This window comes from Sorex fumeus, unplaced genomic scaffold (assembly GCF_029834395.1).
Source record: "Sorex fumeus unplaced genomic scaffold, SorFum_2.1 ptg000019l, whole genome shotgun sequence".
NCBI lineage: Eukaryota > Metazoa > Chordata > Mammalia > Eulipotyphla > Soricidae > Sorex > Sorex fumeus.
In genome coordinates this window covers 31,878,823-31,899,863 of record NW_026606076.1, presented here as the reverse complement: position 1 = coordinate 31,899,863, position 21,041 = coordinate 31,878,823, and the positions used below count along the sequence as shown (strand labels likewise).

General features: G+C 46.1%; 1 protein-coding gene across 1 annotated transcript; it reads right to left on the bottom strand.

Annotated features, from left to right (window-relative positions):
• Positions 1–7,598: 7,598 nt before the first annotated feature.
• Positions 7,599–8,972, bottom strand: LOC130022339 (zinc finger protein 420-like; the record flags this gene model as incomplete). Its single annotated transcript, XM_056113088.1, has 1 exon — positions 7,599–8,972. A coding segment is annotated over one exon (1,374 nt), but the record flags the coding sequence as incomplete, so codon positions are not given.
• Positions 8,973–21,041: the final 12,069 nt, after the last annotated feature.

Sequence of the window (21,041 nt, the reverse complement as noted above, 5' to 3'; positions counted from 1 at the left end):
ACCTCCTTAGCAATGGGACTTTGACCTAGGTAAAAGCCTAGATTGGATTCCCTTCTGTTCCAGGGAGACTTCTCATTGGCTTTCGCAGACATTTGCGGGAGCAGGGCAAGTGGAGGTTCCCTGAGTGTGGGAACCAAAGTCGAACTCCAGAAGGATGTGGGGCCCCCCAACACTGCTTCCGACCCCCTCACTTAAATAATATAGTCAGATCAGGAGGTGTGGACCAGGTGGGGTGGGGTGGGGATTGGGGGATGACCCCAGACGTCAATGGTGCTGCTTCATTCTCGTGGGGTCCGTGTGCCAAGAGCCACCTCTGATGGATTCAACTCTCATACACCCGCAAAGTAAGAGAGGGGATGAGAGAGTCCAGCATTTTCCGGCCCTGGCCGCGTCTGACTGGGCCTTGGGTCAGGGAATAAACTGGGGATCTGTGTCCGGGTGTCCCTGCTGCCTGAGGCTTGCCCCACTCACTCTATGTGTGGAAGGATACCCAGTTAGCAGTGCTCCAGAGCCAGCTACCCGAGAGCGAACAGGGTGACACAGGAGAGGCTTGCCTTCCTGCAGTACGATGTGTCCAACCAACTCAGTTCTAAAGGTCTCCAAACCCCACTTCCACATATCACAGCACCCCACATTGCTGAGAGTGCCATCTTCTGTCCTGAGTTTTGAGGTTCTTATACACATGAGAAGTCCCATTTCTTTTGTTCTCCATGGAGGAGAAGCCAGATTCAACTCCAGCATCTCCAGATGTCTGGGGAAAAGGTAACAGCAATCAGAGAAAGTAGGGTGTGTTAAGGAGAATTTTAATTAACATACGTGGGGAGAGGGTCACACCAGCATTGCTCAGAGATTCCTGCTGCTGGGACTCTCGGGGCCGAGAGAAATAACCACAAAAAAACTGCCTTTCTTCGAACACTCTTGAACTTATTCGCTAATGTGGCTTGGCACATGCCTCAGGCAACCGCAAGCGAACGTCCAAGCTGGCAAAACAATGCAGAGAAGCCATAAAGGATGACCTCAAAGACAGGAGAACAGCGATGCTGGTAGATGCGGCAGAAGCCATGAAAAGCCTTCATAATGCCCGCCTGTCCTTCACCAACTACAAGACCAAGATGACTCCCCTTCGACATCCTGATGGATCTATCACATCATCCAGAAGGGAAATGGAGAAGATTATTCATGACTTCTACTCAGATCTCTTTAATAGCCACGTCCACCTGCCCACATACCACATTCTGCACCATGGATATATCATTCTGAATGTTCTCCCTTCAAAATTCAACATGCTATCTCGTCGGTAAAGAAACAAAGAGCACCTGGCCCAGACAAGATCAGACCTGAACACTTGAAGAACTTACCATCAGTACTCATCAATACACTGGCTCGGCTCTTCCCACACTGTCTGAATGCAAGGTTCCATCCCAATGGAAAACCAGCAAGACCATACTACTATACAAGAAGGAAGGCATCCACGACATTGGCAACTATCACCCAATCTGCCTATTGTCTCTCATCTACAATCTGTTCACTCGAGTCATCCTGAATAGGATTAGCAGAATACTAGATGAAGAACAACCATGTGAACAAGGTGGGTTCCGAAAAGGATTCAGTACCATCTACAATATCCACACGATTACTAAGCTCATTGAGGTTTCTCAGGAGTTCAAGAAGCCGCTCTGTCTAACGTTCATTGATTTAAAGAAGGCCTTTGCTTCTATGGAGACGGAAGCGGTCATAGAAGCCCTAGCCAATCAGGGTGTACAAACTCAATACATCAGGATCCTCCGTGAGGTCTATTATGGATTCACTACGAGGATCTGATCACTCTACAAAGAAGTAATTATCCATGTCAAGAGAGGGGTTCGGCAGGGTGATACCATTTCACCAAAACTCTTCAGTGCCACCCTTGAGAACATCATGCGACGACTGGAATGGGAAGAAATGGGAGTGAAGATAGATGGTAGGCAACTATACCACCTCTGCTTTGCTGATGACATCGTTCTAATAACACCCAACATCAGCCAAGAGGCAGAAATGATGACTGACTTCGACCGTGGGTGTGGAAAGGTCGGACTACAGCTGAATTACAAAGCATCACAATTACGAAGACAATGTTTATGAGAAACAACCTCGTTTCTGATCCTCCATTCGCTTTCAATGGAACCACCATCTCCGAATGCAAGTTATATATACCTAGTTCGAGAAAGAAACATGATGAATGACCTGGCACCTGAGTTTCGCAGGAGGATGAGAGCATCTTGGAATGCCTTCAAGAGCGTTGAAGAAATAACTAAGAGGACAAAGAACCTCCAGCTTCAAGCACATGTCTTCAATTCCACTGTTCTTCCTGCATTAACATATGCCTTAAAGACCTGGGCCCTATGAAAACAGGATGAGAACGCTACTTGGGTCTCTCAAAGAGGAATCAAAAGAGCTATGCTTGGAATATCACGTATCACTCAAATGAGAGATAGAATCCGGAGTTCTGATCTCCATCAACGGTCAAGAATCAGGGATGCTGTCTGATCTTCCAAGGTATCAAAAATCAGATGGGCTGGACACGAAATGAGGTTTACAGACAACCACTGGCCTAGACCCATTACTGACTGAATTCCATGGGACGTCAAAAGACTGCGTGGATGCCCACCTACAAGATGTTCAGATTTCTTCCTCAAGACCCTGAAAAATCGGTTTGAGGCTCTCCATGTTCCTAGAACAGATGCCATTGGGCTACACTAGCACGCAACAGGCATGCATGGAGACGTTACTGACACCCACTCGAATAAATCGATGAATAAAGGGAGATCAATTGATATATTTTTTAGGTTTTAGAATTACTGCTTTTATGCACCAACATGGTTGGAACTGGAAGATACTGTCTTGAGTGAAGTTAGCCAGAAAAAGAAACAAAAACAGGATGCTGTTCACTCATCTGTGGAATACCGAACACTGGATGTGGAAATGTAATGTAAAGGGGCTGCTTAAATCATCCCTGATTCCAGTGTTTAGAGAGAAGCCGGACAAAGAAGGAAAGAAATTTGGGGCGGAAGAGACCCGGAAGTTTACAGGGATCAGGGATTCATTGATGCCAGTGACATGAGTGAGGGGTGTAGCCATTTACCCAAAACACAGATGCAACAGAACTGAAAACAAGAGATCTAAGCTGTAACCACTGAAACCTAGTCATGTGCTTGTCCAGATGACAGGTGGGGGCAGAGTGGGCAGCTGGGTGGAGAGGGAATACGGGAACACGGGTGGAGGGAAGTTGATGCAGGAATTGGTGGTCAATGACTGTACGCCTAAATACAACTATCAATAACATTAAAAATACTGGCATTTTAATGAAGACTTTAAAAAACAATACAATAAAATAAATTTCCAGATTTCAGCACCCACTGAGGTTAAAGACCCTCTAGTCCAGGCATTAGGCTCTGATATTTTTCCTGTGATGCTGAGACCATAGATGTGGTTGTGGGGATGGAGCTGGACCCCACCTTTGAAGTCGCATGCTCGGTCCACTGAGCACTCCAATGGCATAATAGTTTAAACAAGAGAATCTTACAGCACACTTGTATGCAATACCCCTGTTCCCTAAAGAAATTGCTGTAATGTCACATCATAAACCTGTGATTTGAGTTCTGAAATCAAACAAAATGCACAATGAGAATTAGTCTAATGTTGAATGGAATGCAGTTGAATAACCAAGCGGGTGGAGGACATCTCCATAGTTCTCACAGTCCAAGCAAGCCTACAGAAAGGGAAAATCTACAGGAAGTGTTGCTGGGAGGAGCTCGGCAATCCCAAAAAAAGCCTTTTGGGTTTTGTTTTTAATCAGACCCAGTGATGCTTGGGATACCATAGGGGATGCTGGACATCGAAGGTAGGCACCATCTGTAAGGCGAGAACCCACCGTGATGCACTGCTGTTCTCGTCCTAATTAACTTCACTATGGGCTCACAGTCACAATTTAACATACACACAATAAAACAGTTTTTGGTGCGTACAAGCGTACAGTAGGTAGGCATTTGCCTAGCATGAGGCTGACAGGGTTTGATCCTTGAACACTGCTAAAAAGCAACTTACGAGAACAACCAGAAATAACTGCTGAGCATCCCCAGGCCCCATAACAAAAGAAAACTCAATTTCTTCCCAAATTCAAAAAAACATGGCAATGATCCAAAGGCAAAGATATGCATGGTGTCAGATTGACTGAGAGGAGTCCAGAAAGGGCACCCGACCCTTTAGGTGTACAGTCTGGCCAGTTATACAACTGGGAAAACAAGAGCCTTGAAACACATGGACTACTTGACATACCTGACAGATAGGGAAGAATCACAATAAAGTCAAGAAAGGAAAGCACTGGATCTGTCCGTAATGAACAGCTCCAGGGAGAAGACACCCCTACCCCATGCCACACCCCCACATTACATGTTCTAGGAATGAGAAGGGGATGCTCAATGTCCAATGAGCAATGAAAAGATGTTGTGGACTGGAGGACTCCTGGGTTGGCCACATGCAAAGTAAGCATCCTACTTGCTCTACTATTACTCTGGCCATTTCTAAATAAATGGGAGAAAACAGGGGAAAATGGGAGAGCACTTAGAAAGCTTTCAGGTTTAAGTCTCGATCATACAATGAAACACCTGTCCCTTCACCGTGCCCATTTTCCATCACTAAAAACCCAAGTATAACGCCATTCCACAGCCTTCCTCTACCTGTGGGGCAGATAATTTCCAATTATTCTCTCTACTTTGATTACATTCAATATTTTGACACAAGACCCACCATTATTATTTGGGATTTTATTCCGGCACTTAGATCTGGTGAAAACGCAACAGTAGACAATTCTTTTTCAATTGCTGGTTATAAATAACATATGATTTTGGAATTATGAAATTTTAACAACAAAATCTGGAGGAATTTCTGCAAAAACCTGCTGGGTTCTGAGATTTGTTCCTGAGTCTCTGGGATTATGGCCATTAAACAGCTTTATCACGAGCCAGAGAGGTGGTTTGTGGGAATGACTTAGGCTCTTGTTGGGGTGAGGAGGAATTGGCCAGCTCCACACCCATCCAGCAAGGCCCCACGTATCTTCGTGAGTGTGGGCCCAAACCTGACTTTCCAAAGGCCTTTGGCGGATGGAGGCCACCGAGCCGCCAAGGAGGAGCAGTTGGGGGAATAGCACCAATTCCCCTTGGGGTGGACCTGGGACAGTAACCTACTGCAGGATCCAGATGCTTTTCTGCTAAAAGGCACTGGGTTTCGAGATTTGTCTCTGAATCTCTGGGATCATGGCCATTACTCCCCTTGATCACGAGCCACAGAGGTCAATCGTAGACGCCAGACAACTCGGGGTTTCGTTGGGGCGGGGGGAAAAGGGCCGGCTCCACCACCATCCCATTAGGCCCTGCATGTCTCCTCACTGCAGTCCCAAACCTAACCGTCCAGAAGCCCTAAGAGATGGCGGCCACTGAACCGCCAGGCACAAAACCTATTCCCACCTGAAATACCCAGCTTTGGTAACCTACTGTGGGGACAGAACACATTTCTTCTGAAAGCCACTGGGTTCCGAAATTAGTTTCTGAGACTCTGGGATCATGGCCATTAAACAGAGTGATCAAGAGCCAGAAAGTTCGTACATGGGCTGCGACTCAGGGTCTCATTGAGGTGGGGAGGAAAGTGCAGAGTCCAGCCCAATACTATGAGGCCTTGCATGTCTTGTCACTGCAGGCCCAAACCTGTCTGTCCAATGGTCTATGGAAGATGGTGGCCACCAAGCCACCAAGTGGGATCTGGCAGAGACACACACCCTTTCACCTTGTGGTGGTCTGTCGCTGGTAGCTCATTGCGGGTATCGGGCACATCTCTGCAAAAAGCTGCTGGGTTCCGAGATTTATCTCTGAGTCTCTGGGATCGTAGCCTTTAAGAGGTTTGATCAGGAACCAGAGAGACCTTGCCTCCAATTATATAGCTGAGCAGGAAATGGTTTGTTGTTGTGTCTTGCACATACCTAACTTTGGCTGTTTACTTTCTTGGAAGACTTTGCCCAAAGTTTTTGTTGTCTGGCCAAAGGCACAACATCTATTTCGGAGTATCTGGAAGTCTGATGGTGCCATCAGGCTGCTGATGCAGTCGCCTTACAGGCACAGATTGACCTGCTGGCGGTACCATAATCCCGTGTTGTAGAAATTCTATATATGGGACAAAAACACCAATAGTGGGGTTGGAATCATTGTGAAGGGACTAGGATGCTAGCCTCCCCATCCGATAGGTACCCAGCAGCACCACAGAATAATTCCTGAGATGCAAAACCAGAAGTAAAACTTGTGCATCAAAGAATCCCTTCCAACACCCCCGAATAAAAGCAGCTATTAAAATTAATCCAAAGAGGGGCTGAAGTGATAGCAGAGCGGGTAAGAGGTTTGACTTGCACGTGACCAACCCGGGTTCGAATCCCAGAAACAATATGGTCACCTGAGCTTAACCAGGAGTAATTCCTGAGTGTATAAGTCAGGAGAAACCCATGCGAAACGCTGAGTGTGACACAAAGAGCAAAAAAAAAATATAATCCAAAGAGTAAATTTTCAAGGCATATACCTCTCACTTGTCTAAACACACCCCAAAGTGCCAAACCCAGCACTGAATCCAATGAAAATGACCGACGGCAAAAGTGTCCCTTTCCTTTGGGGACTGCCCGTGAACATATCTGGAGTTTCGATAAGTGTTATTTCCAGTCCAAAGGCTCCAAACAGGGTCCTTCACAGTCTCCAGTAGGAAGGAACGAGATGACCAAGACCCCCACTCTTTGCAAGCTCCTCACACCAAGGCCTGAAGTCCATGTGCCCAACCTCCAGTGCCGTCTTGGACCTGGATCGATGGTGGCTGCAGGGGCCCTCAGGATAACGCACCTTCACGCATGGCACCTGAGCGACAGAACAACACCCAATGTACCCCTAAAAAGTTCCACATCTACGAAAGCCTGGATATCCAGAACAAGTAAGAAACAAGCTTGAATGCACCATACAAGCTGGCTAGACCTGGCGCTCAAGTTGCCAAACCAGGGTGCTCAAGCATTCCAAATCCTAACACAGGAAATACTGAAGAATGAAGGATTACCTATTTTTCCATTTTCAAAGTATTCAATGCTGCATCTTGGTTGATTTCTGCCATAATTCCCACTAACCAGTCCCACTGGGCCAAGCCAGAAGCATAGCAAACAATAATAGAGTAGTGAACCATGACAGCTCTGAGCAGGAGGTTGTTTCTGTACCTGTTTATTCAGTCAACTTCGTCCTTATTTTCATCACCATGACCCATTGATTACAAGTTAACACACAAGCAATTCCAAGCACAAGAATACTGGCATAGGTGCAGCCCGGGTGAAAATCAACAGGCTTCAGCAAAGTACTTCCCACATTCCTTACATATATACGGTTTCTCTCCACTGTGAATTCTCCTATGTATAGTAAATTGCGAGGATGAAGTAAAGGCCTTTCCGCATTCCTTACATATATTATGGTTTATCTCCAGTGTGAATTCTCCTATGTACACAAAGGTTTGAGGCTTCAGCAAAGGACTTCCCACATTCCTTACATATATTATGGTTTATCTCCAGTGTGAATTCTCCTATGTACACTAAGTCTTGAGGCTCCAGCAAAGGCCTTTCCACATTCCTTACATATATACGGTTTCTCTCCAGTGTGAATTCTCCTATGTATAGTAAGGCTTGAGGATTTAGCAAAGGCCTTCCCACATTCCTTACATATATACGGTTTCACTCCAGTGTGAATTCTCCTATGTTCACTAAGTCTTGAGGCTTTAGCAAAGGCCTTCCCACATTCCTTACATATATACGGTTTCTCTCCAGTGTGAATTCTCCTATGTACACGAAGGCTTGAGGATTGAGCAAAGGCCTTCCCACATTCCTTACATATATACGGTTTCTCTCCAGTGTGAATTCTCCTATGTACACTAAGTCTTGAGGCTCCAGCAAAGGCCTTTCCACATTCCTTACATATATACGGTTTCTCTCCAGTGTGAATTCTCCTATGTACATTAAGGCTTGAGGCTGTAGCAAAGGCCTTTCCACATTCCTTACATATATACGGTTTCTCTCCAGTGTGAATTCTCCTATGTACATTAAGGCTTGAGGCTGTAGCAAAGGCATTCCCACATTCCTTACATATATACGGTTTCTCTCCAGTGTGAATTCTCCTATGTACACTAAGGTTTGAGGCTTCAGTAAAGGACTTCCCACATTCCTTACATATATACGGTTTCTCTCCAGTGTGAATTCTCCTATGTACACGAAGGCTTGAGCCTTCAGCAAAGGACTTCCCACATTCCTTACATATATACGGTTTCTCTCCAGTGTGAATTCTCCTATGTACACTAAGTTTTGAGGCCAAAATAAAGGCCTTTCCACATTCCTGACAAACATAGGGTCTCTCTCCAGTGTGAATCTTCCAATGTTCACTAAGTCTTGAGGCCAAAGCAAAGGTCTTTCCACATTCCTTACATATATACGGTTTGACTCCAGTGTGAATTCTCCTATGTTCACTAAGTCTTGAGGATTGAGCAAAGGCCTTTCCACATTCCTTACATATATACGGTTTCTCTCCAGTGTGAATTCTCATATGTACACTAAGATTTGAGGCTTTCGCAAAGGCCTTCCCACATTTCTTACATATATACGGTTTCTCTCCTGTGTGAATTCTCCTATGTTCACTAAGATTTGAGGCTTTCGCAAAGGCCTTCCCACATTCCTTACATATATACGGTTTCTCTCCAGTGTGAATACTTCTATGTATACTGAGGCCTGAGGATCGAGTAAAGGCATTAGCACACTCCTGACATATATAAGGCTTCTCTCCACTATGAGTTTTCATAGGTCTATTAAGACTAGAGGTCTGAATAAAGGCCTTCCCACATGTCTGACATTCATGAGGTTTCTCTCCTATATGAATTCTCCTATGCATAATAAGATATGATGATTGATCGAAGGCCTTCCCACATGCTTCACATGCAAAAGGTTTCGCTCCTGAATTTATATTCATATGGTCATGATGGAGTAACCCTTGACTCATACTTTGTTCTTGGGGCTGACATTTCTGGGGATTCTGTCCACTGTGGTTTTCTAAGGGAACACCACAGTGATGAGAACATGGGGAGGCTCCCCCACATTCCTTACACGTATATGGGTTCTACTCATGGTGACTGTGGTTGAGGGTATGTTGCTGTGAGGGACTCACTATAAACAGTGCTTCTCTCCATAGCAGGTGCCCAATTGGGGAATTTTGTGTCTGTGAACTGAGAATAACACACTCCAAGGAACTTTTTCCAGGAGAGGGCTTCTTCAGAGTGAGGTAGCTCTCACCATTCTGATCACCCTCAGACAACATCCCGCCTGTCTCGGCGTCCTCATGGGGCTGAGGGCAGGATTGATCACTCGAGACATTATCATACAGTGCAGGATCAGAGACATTCCACTCGAGGTGGCAGCTTTCCTGTAGAACAACAGATGATTCTAATTATTGACTTATTCACTGAGTCTTCCTGTCAAAAAAACTGAGACCTTCAGATGTAGTTTCACACATATGCACCGCAAAAATGCAATTACTGACATATGAATTGTCTTACTATTGAATAACTTCATGTTACCGTAAGTTGGACGCACAACATTGATGGATAGAGAGTAAATTCTGTGACTTTCCCCCCTTTTAAATTAATGAAGGAATACAACTAGAAATAATTCCTTCTATAGAAAACGGACACATCCATTTCAGGAGAAAATGAATAGATCCACATGTCGGTTTGGTTAAAGTTCCGTGGGGAACCTGTGATGCAGTGGTGAAGACTACACTGCATCGTAACGCAGCTGAAGCAGACCACCTGGCCATTGAAATTCTCTCACCACAAGTGATGCCTTTCAGGATCAATGAAGTTTTTTTTCTTTCTTTTTTGTTGTTTCTATTTATTTGTGGTTGGGTGGGTGGAGAGGCACACCATGCAGTGTCTAGGATCAGTTCTGTGGGTCTATGCTGTCTATAAGGCGTGCTGGGTAAGGACCATCCATCCCTAAGCAAAACAAGTATATTTCTCACTGCACCATCTCTAGGGCGCAGAAATTAGCTTTCTAAACAACTACCACTGTCAAGCCAATCAAAACTCACAGTACTTTTTATACATGGTGAATTTCAGCACCTAGCAAAGCTAAGAGTCCTCTACTCCAAGCATCAGGTTTTGGAATTTCTCCCTGCCAATCCCAGCCTTCCACCTTTACAATCACATACTTGGTCCACTCCTGCTGGCATAATAATATTTATTCTGTATTCGTGAATCTTACCAACTCACTCGTACTTGCTGACCCCATTCCCAAATCAAAGTACTGTACTGCCAAATCCTGAAGTCGCGGTTTCAGTTCTGTAACTGAAGAGAACATGCAATTCACACATGTCACACATGTCACAATATGTAGCAAAATGATGCCATGTAGTTAAGAGTGCATCTCTGTGGTTCTCAAAGTCCAAAGAGTCCCACACTAAAGAAAAGATTCGGATAGTGGAAAACTGTGAGGATCTTGGCAATTCTACACTAGGTTATGTTTTTGTTTTTGAGCAGACCTGTGATGTTCGGGGAACCAGGTTATTAAACAGATTATTGAACAGGTCACATTCAGGCACTGCAAGGCGCTCCCTGCTGTACTATCGTTTAGATCCAAACTATCTCTGTTATGGTGTTATTTATTCGAAAGCCATGGAAGCAAATTACAGGATCATTCTGTGATTGACAGTCCAGGGAAATGAAGAGCAGCTTGAGTGCGGCACAGACCCAAGGATCCAGGACACCAAGGCCCCGGCCTCAGCAGCATGTTTCACACATGCTCAGGGCACCCATACACTGCACAGGGCCTGAGCCAGGAAGGGTCCTCAGACACTCACCCGCACACACGCCTCTCCAACCCGACCTCAGAGCTCCTCCTTCCAGCCAGGAGATCACTGCAGGCTTCATTCCAGTGTGCCCTGCCCCAACATAGACAGAGGCATGGATAAGTCACAGGGAAAAGGTGACAGGTAAATGCCCATGTTTTCCTGATATAAGTGGGCATATATCTGAAAAGCATGAACAGAATGTCCATTTCCAAAATTCCACATATTTCTAGTTATTCGAGAGTTATGACCCAAGAAAATATCACAAATACTCTAGACCTGGCCTTGTGTATGGCCGACAGGGGGTTGATTAGCACAGTATGTTTTTGTTTTTTGTCTTGTTTTGGGTCTCACCTGGCAATGATCAGGGCAGACTCCTGACTCTGTATTCAGAAATCACTGCTGCTGGTGCTCGGGGATGACATGGGTTGCCGGGAATTTAACCCACGTGCGCCGCTTGCAAGAAAATCACTTTCCTCCCTGTACTGTCTCTCTAGGCCCAGCAGCACATGGGGTTTCCTGAGCCCCTCATAAACTTTTCACGGATTTCAGTAAAACTAAGTGCATAATAAATCTGGAAATGACCAAGGGTGACAAGAGACCCTTATTTTTTAAGCTAAAAATGTATCCAGAAAGAGAGCACAGCAGGAGTTTCTCACGGACAATCCAGTTGCGATACCCGATATCTCCTAGGGTCCCTCATGCCAGCCAGGAGCGATCCCTGAGTGCAGAGTCCAGAAGCAAAACCTAAGTCTTGCTGAAGTCTCACAAGAACCATTAGAAGTAAATCAAAGCACTGAAATAGGGCTGCGTCTAATGAGTTGAGAGACGAGATATCAAATACCCTGTGGTGTGAAAGAGATAGTACAGCAGATAAGACAGAAGCGCTGCACACACATGTGGGTTTGATCCCAGGCAGCCCATATGGTCTTGGAGCAAGTCCAGGTGTGGATCCTGAATACAAAGGCAGGAATAATCCCTAATCCCTAAGGAAAAAAGAAAATGCAAAAACCGTCTGACTTGAGTGACTGGTGCAAAAGTACGGGGGATGAGGCACCGACAGTTTAACTTGCCAAGAGGTTTCAATATACGGTTCCAAATGGCCCCTGAACACTCTTAGGTGTCATCCTTTAGCACAGAGCCAAGAGAACTGTGGACTGTGCCCCCCAAACAAAGGAAACAGCAAAACCAATTAAACACACACAATTTTGTGTAGTACACAAAGTAAATTGTTGCACCAATGGATGGAAGTATTTAAAGGGACCTGAGTGATAACTGAGCAGATAGGGATCTTCCCATGGAGACAGTCGAAAACGGTTGATCTGAATCACCCCATACGGTCTGGCTACCCCACAAGAGTAATTCCTGAAGACAAAGCTGAGAGTAAGCCCTGAGTATCCACAGGTGAACCATAAAAAAAACGAGGGAGGGAAGAGCTACTGCACGCCAGTCACAGAGCTACTGTTGGACACACAGCTGCCGCCCAACCCCAGGGAGCCAAGCGGGTCTGTTCAGACATGGTTGGCTCCACACTGCTCTCACCGACAGCCTGCAGATTCTGGTAGGTCTCCAGCATCACGTCCCTGTAGAGCTTCCGCTGAGAGGCCTCCAGGCATGACCATTCCTCTGGGGTGAAGTTCACAGCCACATCATGGAAGGTCACTGCGTCCTGAGTCAGCACACGAAGAGGGTGGGAGTCAGAGTCTATCTTAGCCTCATTCCCACTACTCTGAGGCCAGGTCCCAGGGTCCTATATTGTCGCTGGGCCTCTCCACTTCGAATGAACCAGCCTCCATGCTCACGCATGACTGACGGGCCCCAAAAATCACATAAGGGAACTGGATCTGCTAAAGTGGGAGGACGTTATACAGAAGGTTCTTGGATGTATCTGCCTTTCCTGGTAACCACCGGCCAATTCGAGCACCACTGGTCCAGTGAGCACTGTAGAGAGGATCACCTGAACACAGACTTGTACGATCCAAAAGACTATCCCTGGGTGTAGCAAAAAACACTGCACGCTCACCGCTGCACCCTCACAGCTCATGACCACTAGGATTTAGAACTCGACAGTCCGTATAGACAACTACTCAGAGCAGTGCATGGCATGTGTGCCTGTAGGAACTCACTGCACTGTACCGCCCCAAATCCCGCTCAAATAAGGTAGAAGTTTCTTGACCCCAACATCTCTACTGGCCGCAGAGATCCTTGGCTCTTTCTCCTTGGGATCAGCGCATGCCCAGAAATCCACACACAAGATTATGTGAACGTAAGACTATATGACCAAGCAGGTAGTCTCTCTAAAGTAGGAAGGACAAAACAGGAGAAAAGCAAGTCTGGGTGCCCAAGTCACTGTAGTTGCCAGGGCGCAAACGGGGCCAGCACACCCCAGGGTGCTTTGAGGCCAGTCAGTTGTGAATCCAGAGCACAGAGTCAAGAGGACAGCTGATGACAAAAACAATGCAAAAGAAGCTGAAGCAGCAGGTTGGCGTAACAGGACAGCTGTTCCAGGGACAGCATGTAGGACTGGCGGTCCCCAACATCCCATATGGTCCACAAGCACTGCCAGGGGCAATGCCAGAGTGTAGCACAAGAAATGATTGCAAGAATCCTTGCTCTGCCACCCCAAAGAAAACAGAAAACCCAAGATGAAACCTTTGGACCTCCAGCATCCCACTGGTCACCTAGACCTTTCAGGAATGAACATTGAGCACTGAGATTTGAGTACTCCTCATGCACCACTGGGTCGCCCCCAAGGCTAAATAAAACAAAATAAACATACACAAAAGCAGCTTCAAACAGCAGAATGGGACGGTCTGATCGGAAGTCTCATCTTGGAATCCGTCCAAAAGAAACTCAAAACAGATGGTCCAGGAAGCCTGGGCACTCCTGGTACTACCTCATGTCATTCTATCCCTCTACTCCTACCTGGGGACAGTTTATCAGAAGCCGCGTCACCATCTTCTCCTGTCATTGTTGTTCTGAGGATCAGCAGGAGGCTCCGTGCAAAAACCTGGACAAGTAGGAACATTGAGCACCAGAGAGGAGCACCTCCTCCCACTCCTGAGCTGAGACCAGCCACACCCTCGGGCACAGCCTCACAATTCTGCCACTGGGAGACAATGGCAGAAGCTCCTGTCTCCGCTGGGGATGCAAATTTTGTTAGCATCTGTGCTGCACTTTTAGGAGAGGAGCCTGGGCCCAGGATACAGGGGAAGAAAAAACAGCCTTCTCTGATCCCCAGATTCCTCTCTGGCTCCCACAGGAAAGTCCCTGTAGGCCTTTTCAGGGGCCGACTCTCAACCCAGGAGCTCCCGAATACTAGCGCCCCCCTGCAGCTGGCAGCAGTGCTGCCCCGTGGCAACCGTAGCCTGGAATGTGGCTACACCATGTGACTTAGAGTGAATAAATCTTCGACACTCTTTTGCAGGGTAGACAAGGACATGCACCTGGGCACTCTGTTCTGGGGACCTCAGTATTTACCACAATGGCAGGTGTCGTCTGCTCAGGGTGAGATGAAGAGTCAGGGGTGCTTTGCAGCTTGATGTGAGGGACCTGAAATTCATGAACCAGAAAAAGATACACTGGTATTGCGTTTAGAAGGCAATAATGTGAACTGGGTGCTAGACTAGATGAACCAACCAATCTTCTGTATCAGATATGGCCCCCAGCAGCACCAGGGATAACACCTGAGCTTAGAAACTCGAGTAACTCATGAGCATCTCCGCATATGTGCTCTCTCTCCCCTTAAAATATAAAGAAGCAAAAATAGCCCCCGAAATACATTTTCATTGGCAAACCTCTGCCACCTGCAGGCCCCCTTCCCCCCCCCATATACCCTGCATGATCGCGGCTATCACAGCAGAAAATGAAGATGACCAGCAACAGGTCTCCTGCCATTAGGTGGAGGGGCTGAAGCTCTGCACCTTAAATCTGGGGATTCTACAGAAGCGAGCTTAGGGCCGATGGTTCAAACATGGGACTGCTGGGACGATTGGAATAGCCAAGCCCTCGGATGATTCCCGCATTCAGCCACTGTTGCCTCATCCCGGAGCTGGAGACAATCGTGGGAAAAGAGTCACGCCAGAATCACGAAATCACAACTGTCACACTTGAACCCTGAGACAGCCCCCACTGCACCCCAAAGCTCTGTGTCGCCCTGAAACCTCCATCACACCTCACGATCCACCTGGATGTTGGCAAACAAGTGAAAAACCAGCGCAAAAGTGCCCCCCAAGTTGGCTCAGCTGCTCGGCTCAGAGAGTGGAAACGGGAAGGCGAAGCGTGCTCACAGGAGGCTGCTCGAATCCTGCAACTAAATCCTTCTTCAGAGTCCCCCTTCCAGGATGGGGAGCAAATTTACTTGTCCTTTGCCAAGTGAGCAACAGCCCCAGTGTCTGAGTGAGGGATGGAAAATGAACCATGACATTTATGACATCACTTGTGACATCACTTCCGTTTCCATTAGGTACCTTAAAGAGCCAGAGTCTAGGCACGGAGAACCTTTTTGCCACCCAGGTGAATCTGTGCTGCACGGGGGATGGACACGAATAAAGGAGTGGAGAGGCAAATGCTGGACTGGTCGGTCACACACTGGGGGACTGGGGGTAAGGAGAAGTCGCCTGATCCTGCATTGTCACCTAACATCGGACCAATGATATCTAAACACAGAATGTTACCCTGACTCTTCTCAAATGATCTTTGAGCTCAGAGACAAGAGTAAACACTGAGCACTGTAGGCTGTGGTGAAAAATATAACAAGAAAAAAGGCAAATTCTACCGAAGGTGGGGGGGAAATGATGTATAAAGACAAATTCGAGAATGAAACATTGAAAGAGTCGAATTTCTGGTCCTTAAAAATCCCCTATTCTTGGGGCTGGAGAGACAGCACAGCGGGTAGGGCATATGCCTTGCACACGGCCAACCTGGGTTCGATTCCCAGCATCCCATATCGTCGCCTGAGCATTGCCAGGAGTAACTCCTGAGTGCAAAGCCAGGAGTAATCCCTGTGCATCGCCAAGTGTGACCCAAAAAAGAAAAAATAATCCCATATTTTTGATCTATCCGTGCTACAGAAAGTCACAGTTTCTCCTGAATCCCTGTTGTTCTTTCACCATTGTGCATATATATGTGTATATATAAGTGTGATTTTGTTTGATTTTTGTTTCGAGGCCACAACCGGCAGATTCAGGGCTTACTCCTAGCTCTACACGCAGGAATCACTCTGGTACAGACCATATGGGATGCAGGGCATAGAACCTGGGTCGATTGCTTGGATGGTTCCTTACCCACAGTACTATGGCTCCGGGTCTAAGTAAACGTGCTCCTAGCACACCCAGTGGGATTCCTGAGCAAATGTCCTTACTCCAGGAAAACCAAAACTTTCTTGCTTAAAAAAAAAACAAAATCCTTTACCCTGGTTGGATTCTAGTTCTAAACAATTTAGGTTTAACATTGGTTCATCATTTCTCCTCTGCTACAAGGAGCTGAGGATTACTGAGTAACACCCATCCCAATCACACCCATTTCCTTAGTATTCATCTTTAATTCCCTGTGCTCTGCTTCCCCTATACATTATTCACCCATTTTCCCTAATCACAACCTGTGAATTGTAAAGTCAGATTCTCCAGAGATCTCTGGATTTTGCATTTGTAAATAAAATGTTGACTTTCTCTTTCCTTTATATCCTCTACAGTTTACTTTAGAAAAATATCCTTTTTTGCTCCTGAACAAGGATCAGTGCAGTCCCAAGTTGGGAAGATTGTGCTGGGAGGATTGGGATGGCCATGCCCCCAGCCCTCAGCTTTGTCTAGACAAAGGAAGGCAATATTATGCTTTTGTAACCAGAGTTAATTAACTGCAGATACTATATACTCCTGGGCATTGCCATGTTTATGAGACTAAAGCCTCAGCTGCCCTTTGTTCTTAGCACCCCAAAAGCAAGAGACTGAATGGACCCAGGAGAGCTGTGAGCTACCCAGGCATCGAAAAGAGACAGGTAAGAGGGGTGACTGATCATTTACGCAGATAAACATTTGGCAGAGTAAATTCTCATGGGGAGATTTACCCAAGGAGACACTCTGTCTCCCAGGGACATCTACGTTGCTTTTATCTTTTCCTCTAGTTGTATAAGTTATCAACACTTGTAGTTGTTTGGATAAACACAGTAAGAGACAAATATCCCAACACTTATTTCTCTGGGCTTTGACAGCAAATAAGGCTTTTTTTTTCCTTTTTGCTTTTTTGGGTCACACCCGGTGATACAAGGGGATACTCCTGGCTCTGCGCTCAGGAGTTACTCCTGGCATTGCTCAAGGGACCATATGGGATGCTGGGAATCGAACCCAGGTTGGCCGTGTGCAAGCCAAACACCCTACCCGCTGTGCTATCTCTCCAGCCCCCAGAGCAAATAAGGCTTTTAACACTTACTTCTCTGGGCTCTGAGAGCAAGCAAGGCTTTTACTGTAAATCCCAGACTAAGTCTTCAGGCCAGTTCACCTTGTCCTTCCCCATGGGGATCCTGTCTCTAATGTTGTAACTGTTTGCACCAAGACCATGCACACGTGCTTTCTAGAATGTTCCATTTCGAAGCTGGGGTAGTTTTCCCACTTGCCCCAGGTTCATACAAGTTCCACGGCAGAACCTCCCTTTTGGGGTGTTAGGAACTACAGTAACTGAAGCCCGAGTCAAGTAATTATGACCAAGCAATTATGCCCAGGAGTAGATATACTTGAGTCCATCTACTCCGAAATACTAGGAGTATAAGCATTGATGGTCTTTCTGTGTTTAACCAAAGAACAGTGCGGTAGAGTGAAAAAATAAAAATGCTATAGGGGAAACAGGAAAGCAGGTACAAATCCACAGCCACTTCAACTACAAAGCAGTACAAATACAAAGTTGAGAATAACCAGAAAGTTATGGTATATAAGTAATCAAGACTGGCCTGGGGAACTGAGACAACGCAAAGAAAAATACAAAGGAAATGTTAAAGATAAACTTTAACTAAATCAGGGATGTTAGCAAGGACATGATAATCTTCTCTGGGAGGAGCAAAAGGGGCAATTCACAGATGAAGCCTAAGACACTTTGGGTTAATATCCAGCAGATCACCAACAGCCTGGCCTGTTTCCTTCTTTGATCCTCTGTTACCCTTCATCGGCCAGGGTGGGGAGACCAATCTTAGCCACCAAAGGCATGCAGCGCATGTCCAGACATTATTTGAACACAACTCTCAGTGCAATAGCCGGGTTTTGCCTAATCAGGGAGAGATGAAGAGTCGGGGTGCAATTTTCAAATTGGTATTAGGATACAGAAATTCTACGTTAGACAAAACAACAATGTGTAGTCAGAGATATTAAGCTGGGAGGTGCGCTTCCCATGCTGAGCCTGATTGATATTCAGCATCTCACATGAAACCTAAAGAACTTAAACTAAAAAGAATTCCAGAGTGCTGCTCCTTAAGGAAGTCCCGAGATTACATATTTGTGCCCAAATACAACTAAAAATAGCCCCAAAGTAAATTTTCAGTTGCAAATCGCAACCACCCCTAGAGCCCCACCCAAGGGATGGTCTGGAAATCAAGGCTACTAATGAATAGTGACTGAGGGCTACAGTGTCATTTGCCATCAGGGAGCTGCCCCTCAAAAATCAACAGTCCTTTTATAGTTTTGGAGGCACCACCGGCGATATGGATGAGAAACTTCTAACTGCACTCAGGCACCCGTCCTGGTCGAGCTTGGAGATCGATCTTGGGTGGGCCAGATGCAAAGCAAACGCCCTAACCGCTGTGCTATCTCTCAGGTCCTCTAAGTGAACCTGCAGCTTCTACAGCAGTGAGGTTGGGGTCAAAGCGTCCAAGACAGGGCCCAGCGCAGTCCCGAGCTGGGAGGGTAGGGACGGCCCAGCGCCCACCTGCCACCATCCCACGGCGGAGCTGCAGGGGATCCCCAGAATCACGCACTCACACCCGCAACCCCTGCGCCCCAGCACAGCCCCCACTGCACTCACCAAAGCTCCGAGTCCCCCACAAAACCCCGCCGGGCGGCAGGAACCAGGAACCGCGTGGATATCAGTTGAAAACGCTTAAAAGTGTCCTTAGAGCTGGCTTGGCTCCACCCCTCAGTGCAGAAACTGGGAAGCGCGGTGCAGGGTGCTCACGGGAGGCCGCTAGTGTCCCGCTACGAAACCGGCCCTCACAGACCCCTTCCACGACGGACAGACAGCGTCTTCTCCCTTCACCTGCTTAACAAATGGAGGCCTGATCCAGCATCTTGCATGCAAACATGTAAATGCCCTGCTGTGATGTCACTTCCGCTTCTGCAAGCAGCCTTAAAGGGCCAGACACCAGCTGCGCAGAGAACAACTAGGAAAATGCAGGTAAATGTGGAAGACTGGTTGGCTGGAGCGAGAGCACAGTGGATAGGGTGTTTGCCTTGTACACAGCTGACTCAGGTTCAATCATCTGGATTCTATATGGTCCCATTTTGGTGTATAAGAGATTGTTAGGATTTTACTGCTTACAAAGTGTAAGTTTCAAAACATTTACCCTCAATGTTTGTGTAAATCAAATGGAAAACTGAATACAATGAGTGCAGATATGCTACAGCGAATGAAGTGCTTCCTTGCATGTGGCTCTACCTAGACACAAACTATGGACAGCACTGCGGGATGTGACTCCCAGAACATAACACAGAAGGGCCTGAAGAATAGAGGTTTGGCTGTCTATACAACGTCAAAAAAGGCGAACCACAGCATCCTGGTTGATCTATGCCATGATCTATGCAAAGCAGGGCCTCTGAGCCAAGTAAGAGTCACAGCAAAGAATGAAACCATGGTGAGTCGTGACAGTACCCAGCAAAATGCAATGTTTGTACCTATTTACTTCTTATTTAATTCCTTCCACCTTGCCTTATCACTAAGAACCATTATTTACCAGTTAAGATACTGGGAAGTCCACATGCCAGGACATTGTCATAACCATGGTGCAGGGGATAATCAGCAAGTACCTTTCACTTACGGTACTAGTATCACAGGAAGCTTTCACATATAACAGGATTATTTCCTTCCTTACTGTACTTTTGTAATTATCCCCCACCTACTTGTTGAAACTAAAATTGTTTTACCTAAGGGCCCTGTTCTGACTCCGGCCATTGTTATCGTGGAAGTGATTGATCCAAGATAACTTTTAGATTTACTAAAGCTTGAGGGAACATGAAAGCTTTCATATATTCCTTACCTACAGGATTTCCTCCAGGATTGTCTTTAAAGTTGCAGGTGAGAATAATTCACTTTCCACGTTCTTACATAAATATATATATTCTTACATATATAAATATGTATATTTATATATAGCTTCTCTCCAGTGTGAATTCTCCTATGCATAAGGCCCGAGGATCCAGGAAAGTCCTCCCCACAGTCCTGAAAGATGTAGTTTTTCACTGCAAAATGACTTTTCACATGCGCAGTAAGGGCTGGAGACAAACTGAACACCTTTCCACATTCCTTACACTTATGAGAGTTCTCTCCACTGTGAATTTTCCTGTTCAGAAAGCTATGCCAATTGCATCAAAATCTTCCTGCAGTCATTTCATATATAAGGCCTCAATCCAGGATAAATTTTTCTCACACAGCAAAGCTTGAGGATTGAGTAAAAATCTTCCCACACCCCTACATACGTCTTCGTCGAGAATGAATTTTCCTATGTTTAATAAGGAGTTAGGGGAAAGTGAAGGCTTTGCAAAAGTCATAACAAACATAAGGCTTGTCTCCTATATGAAAATTTCAGTGTCACAAAAGGATTGTGAAATGAGCAAAGGCCTTGCCACACTCCTTACATATATACGTGGATTCACTGCAATGTGCGTTTTCTTATGGACAAAAAAGTTTGAATAGTAAGTGAAGACCTTCCCACAGTAGTGACACGAATAGTGTTTCATTCACCTATATGAACATTCCTATGCTCAGAAAGACCTGAGATGAAAGGCCTTTCCACCAACCTCACATATATAAGGGTTTTCTGCAAAACAGAATTTATGAAAACTAAGACTTCAGGAAGAAGCAAAGGCCTTCCTACATTGCGCCCAAATACAAGTTATCTCTCCAGTGTTCCAGTGTGAG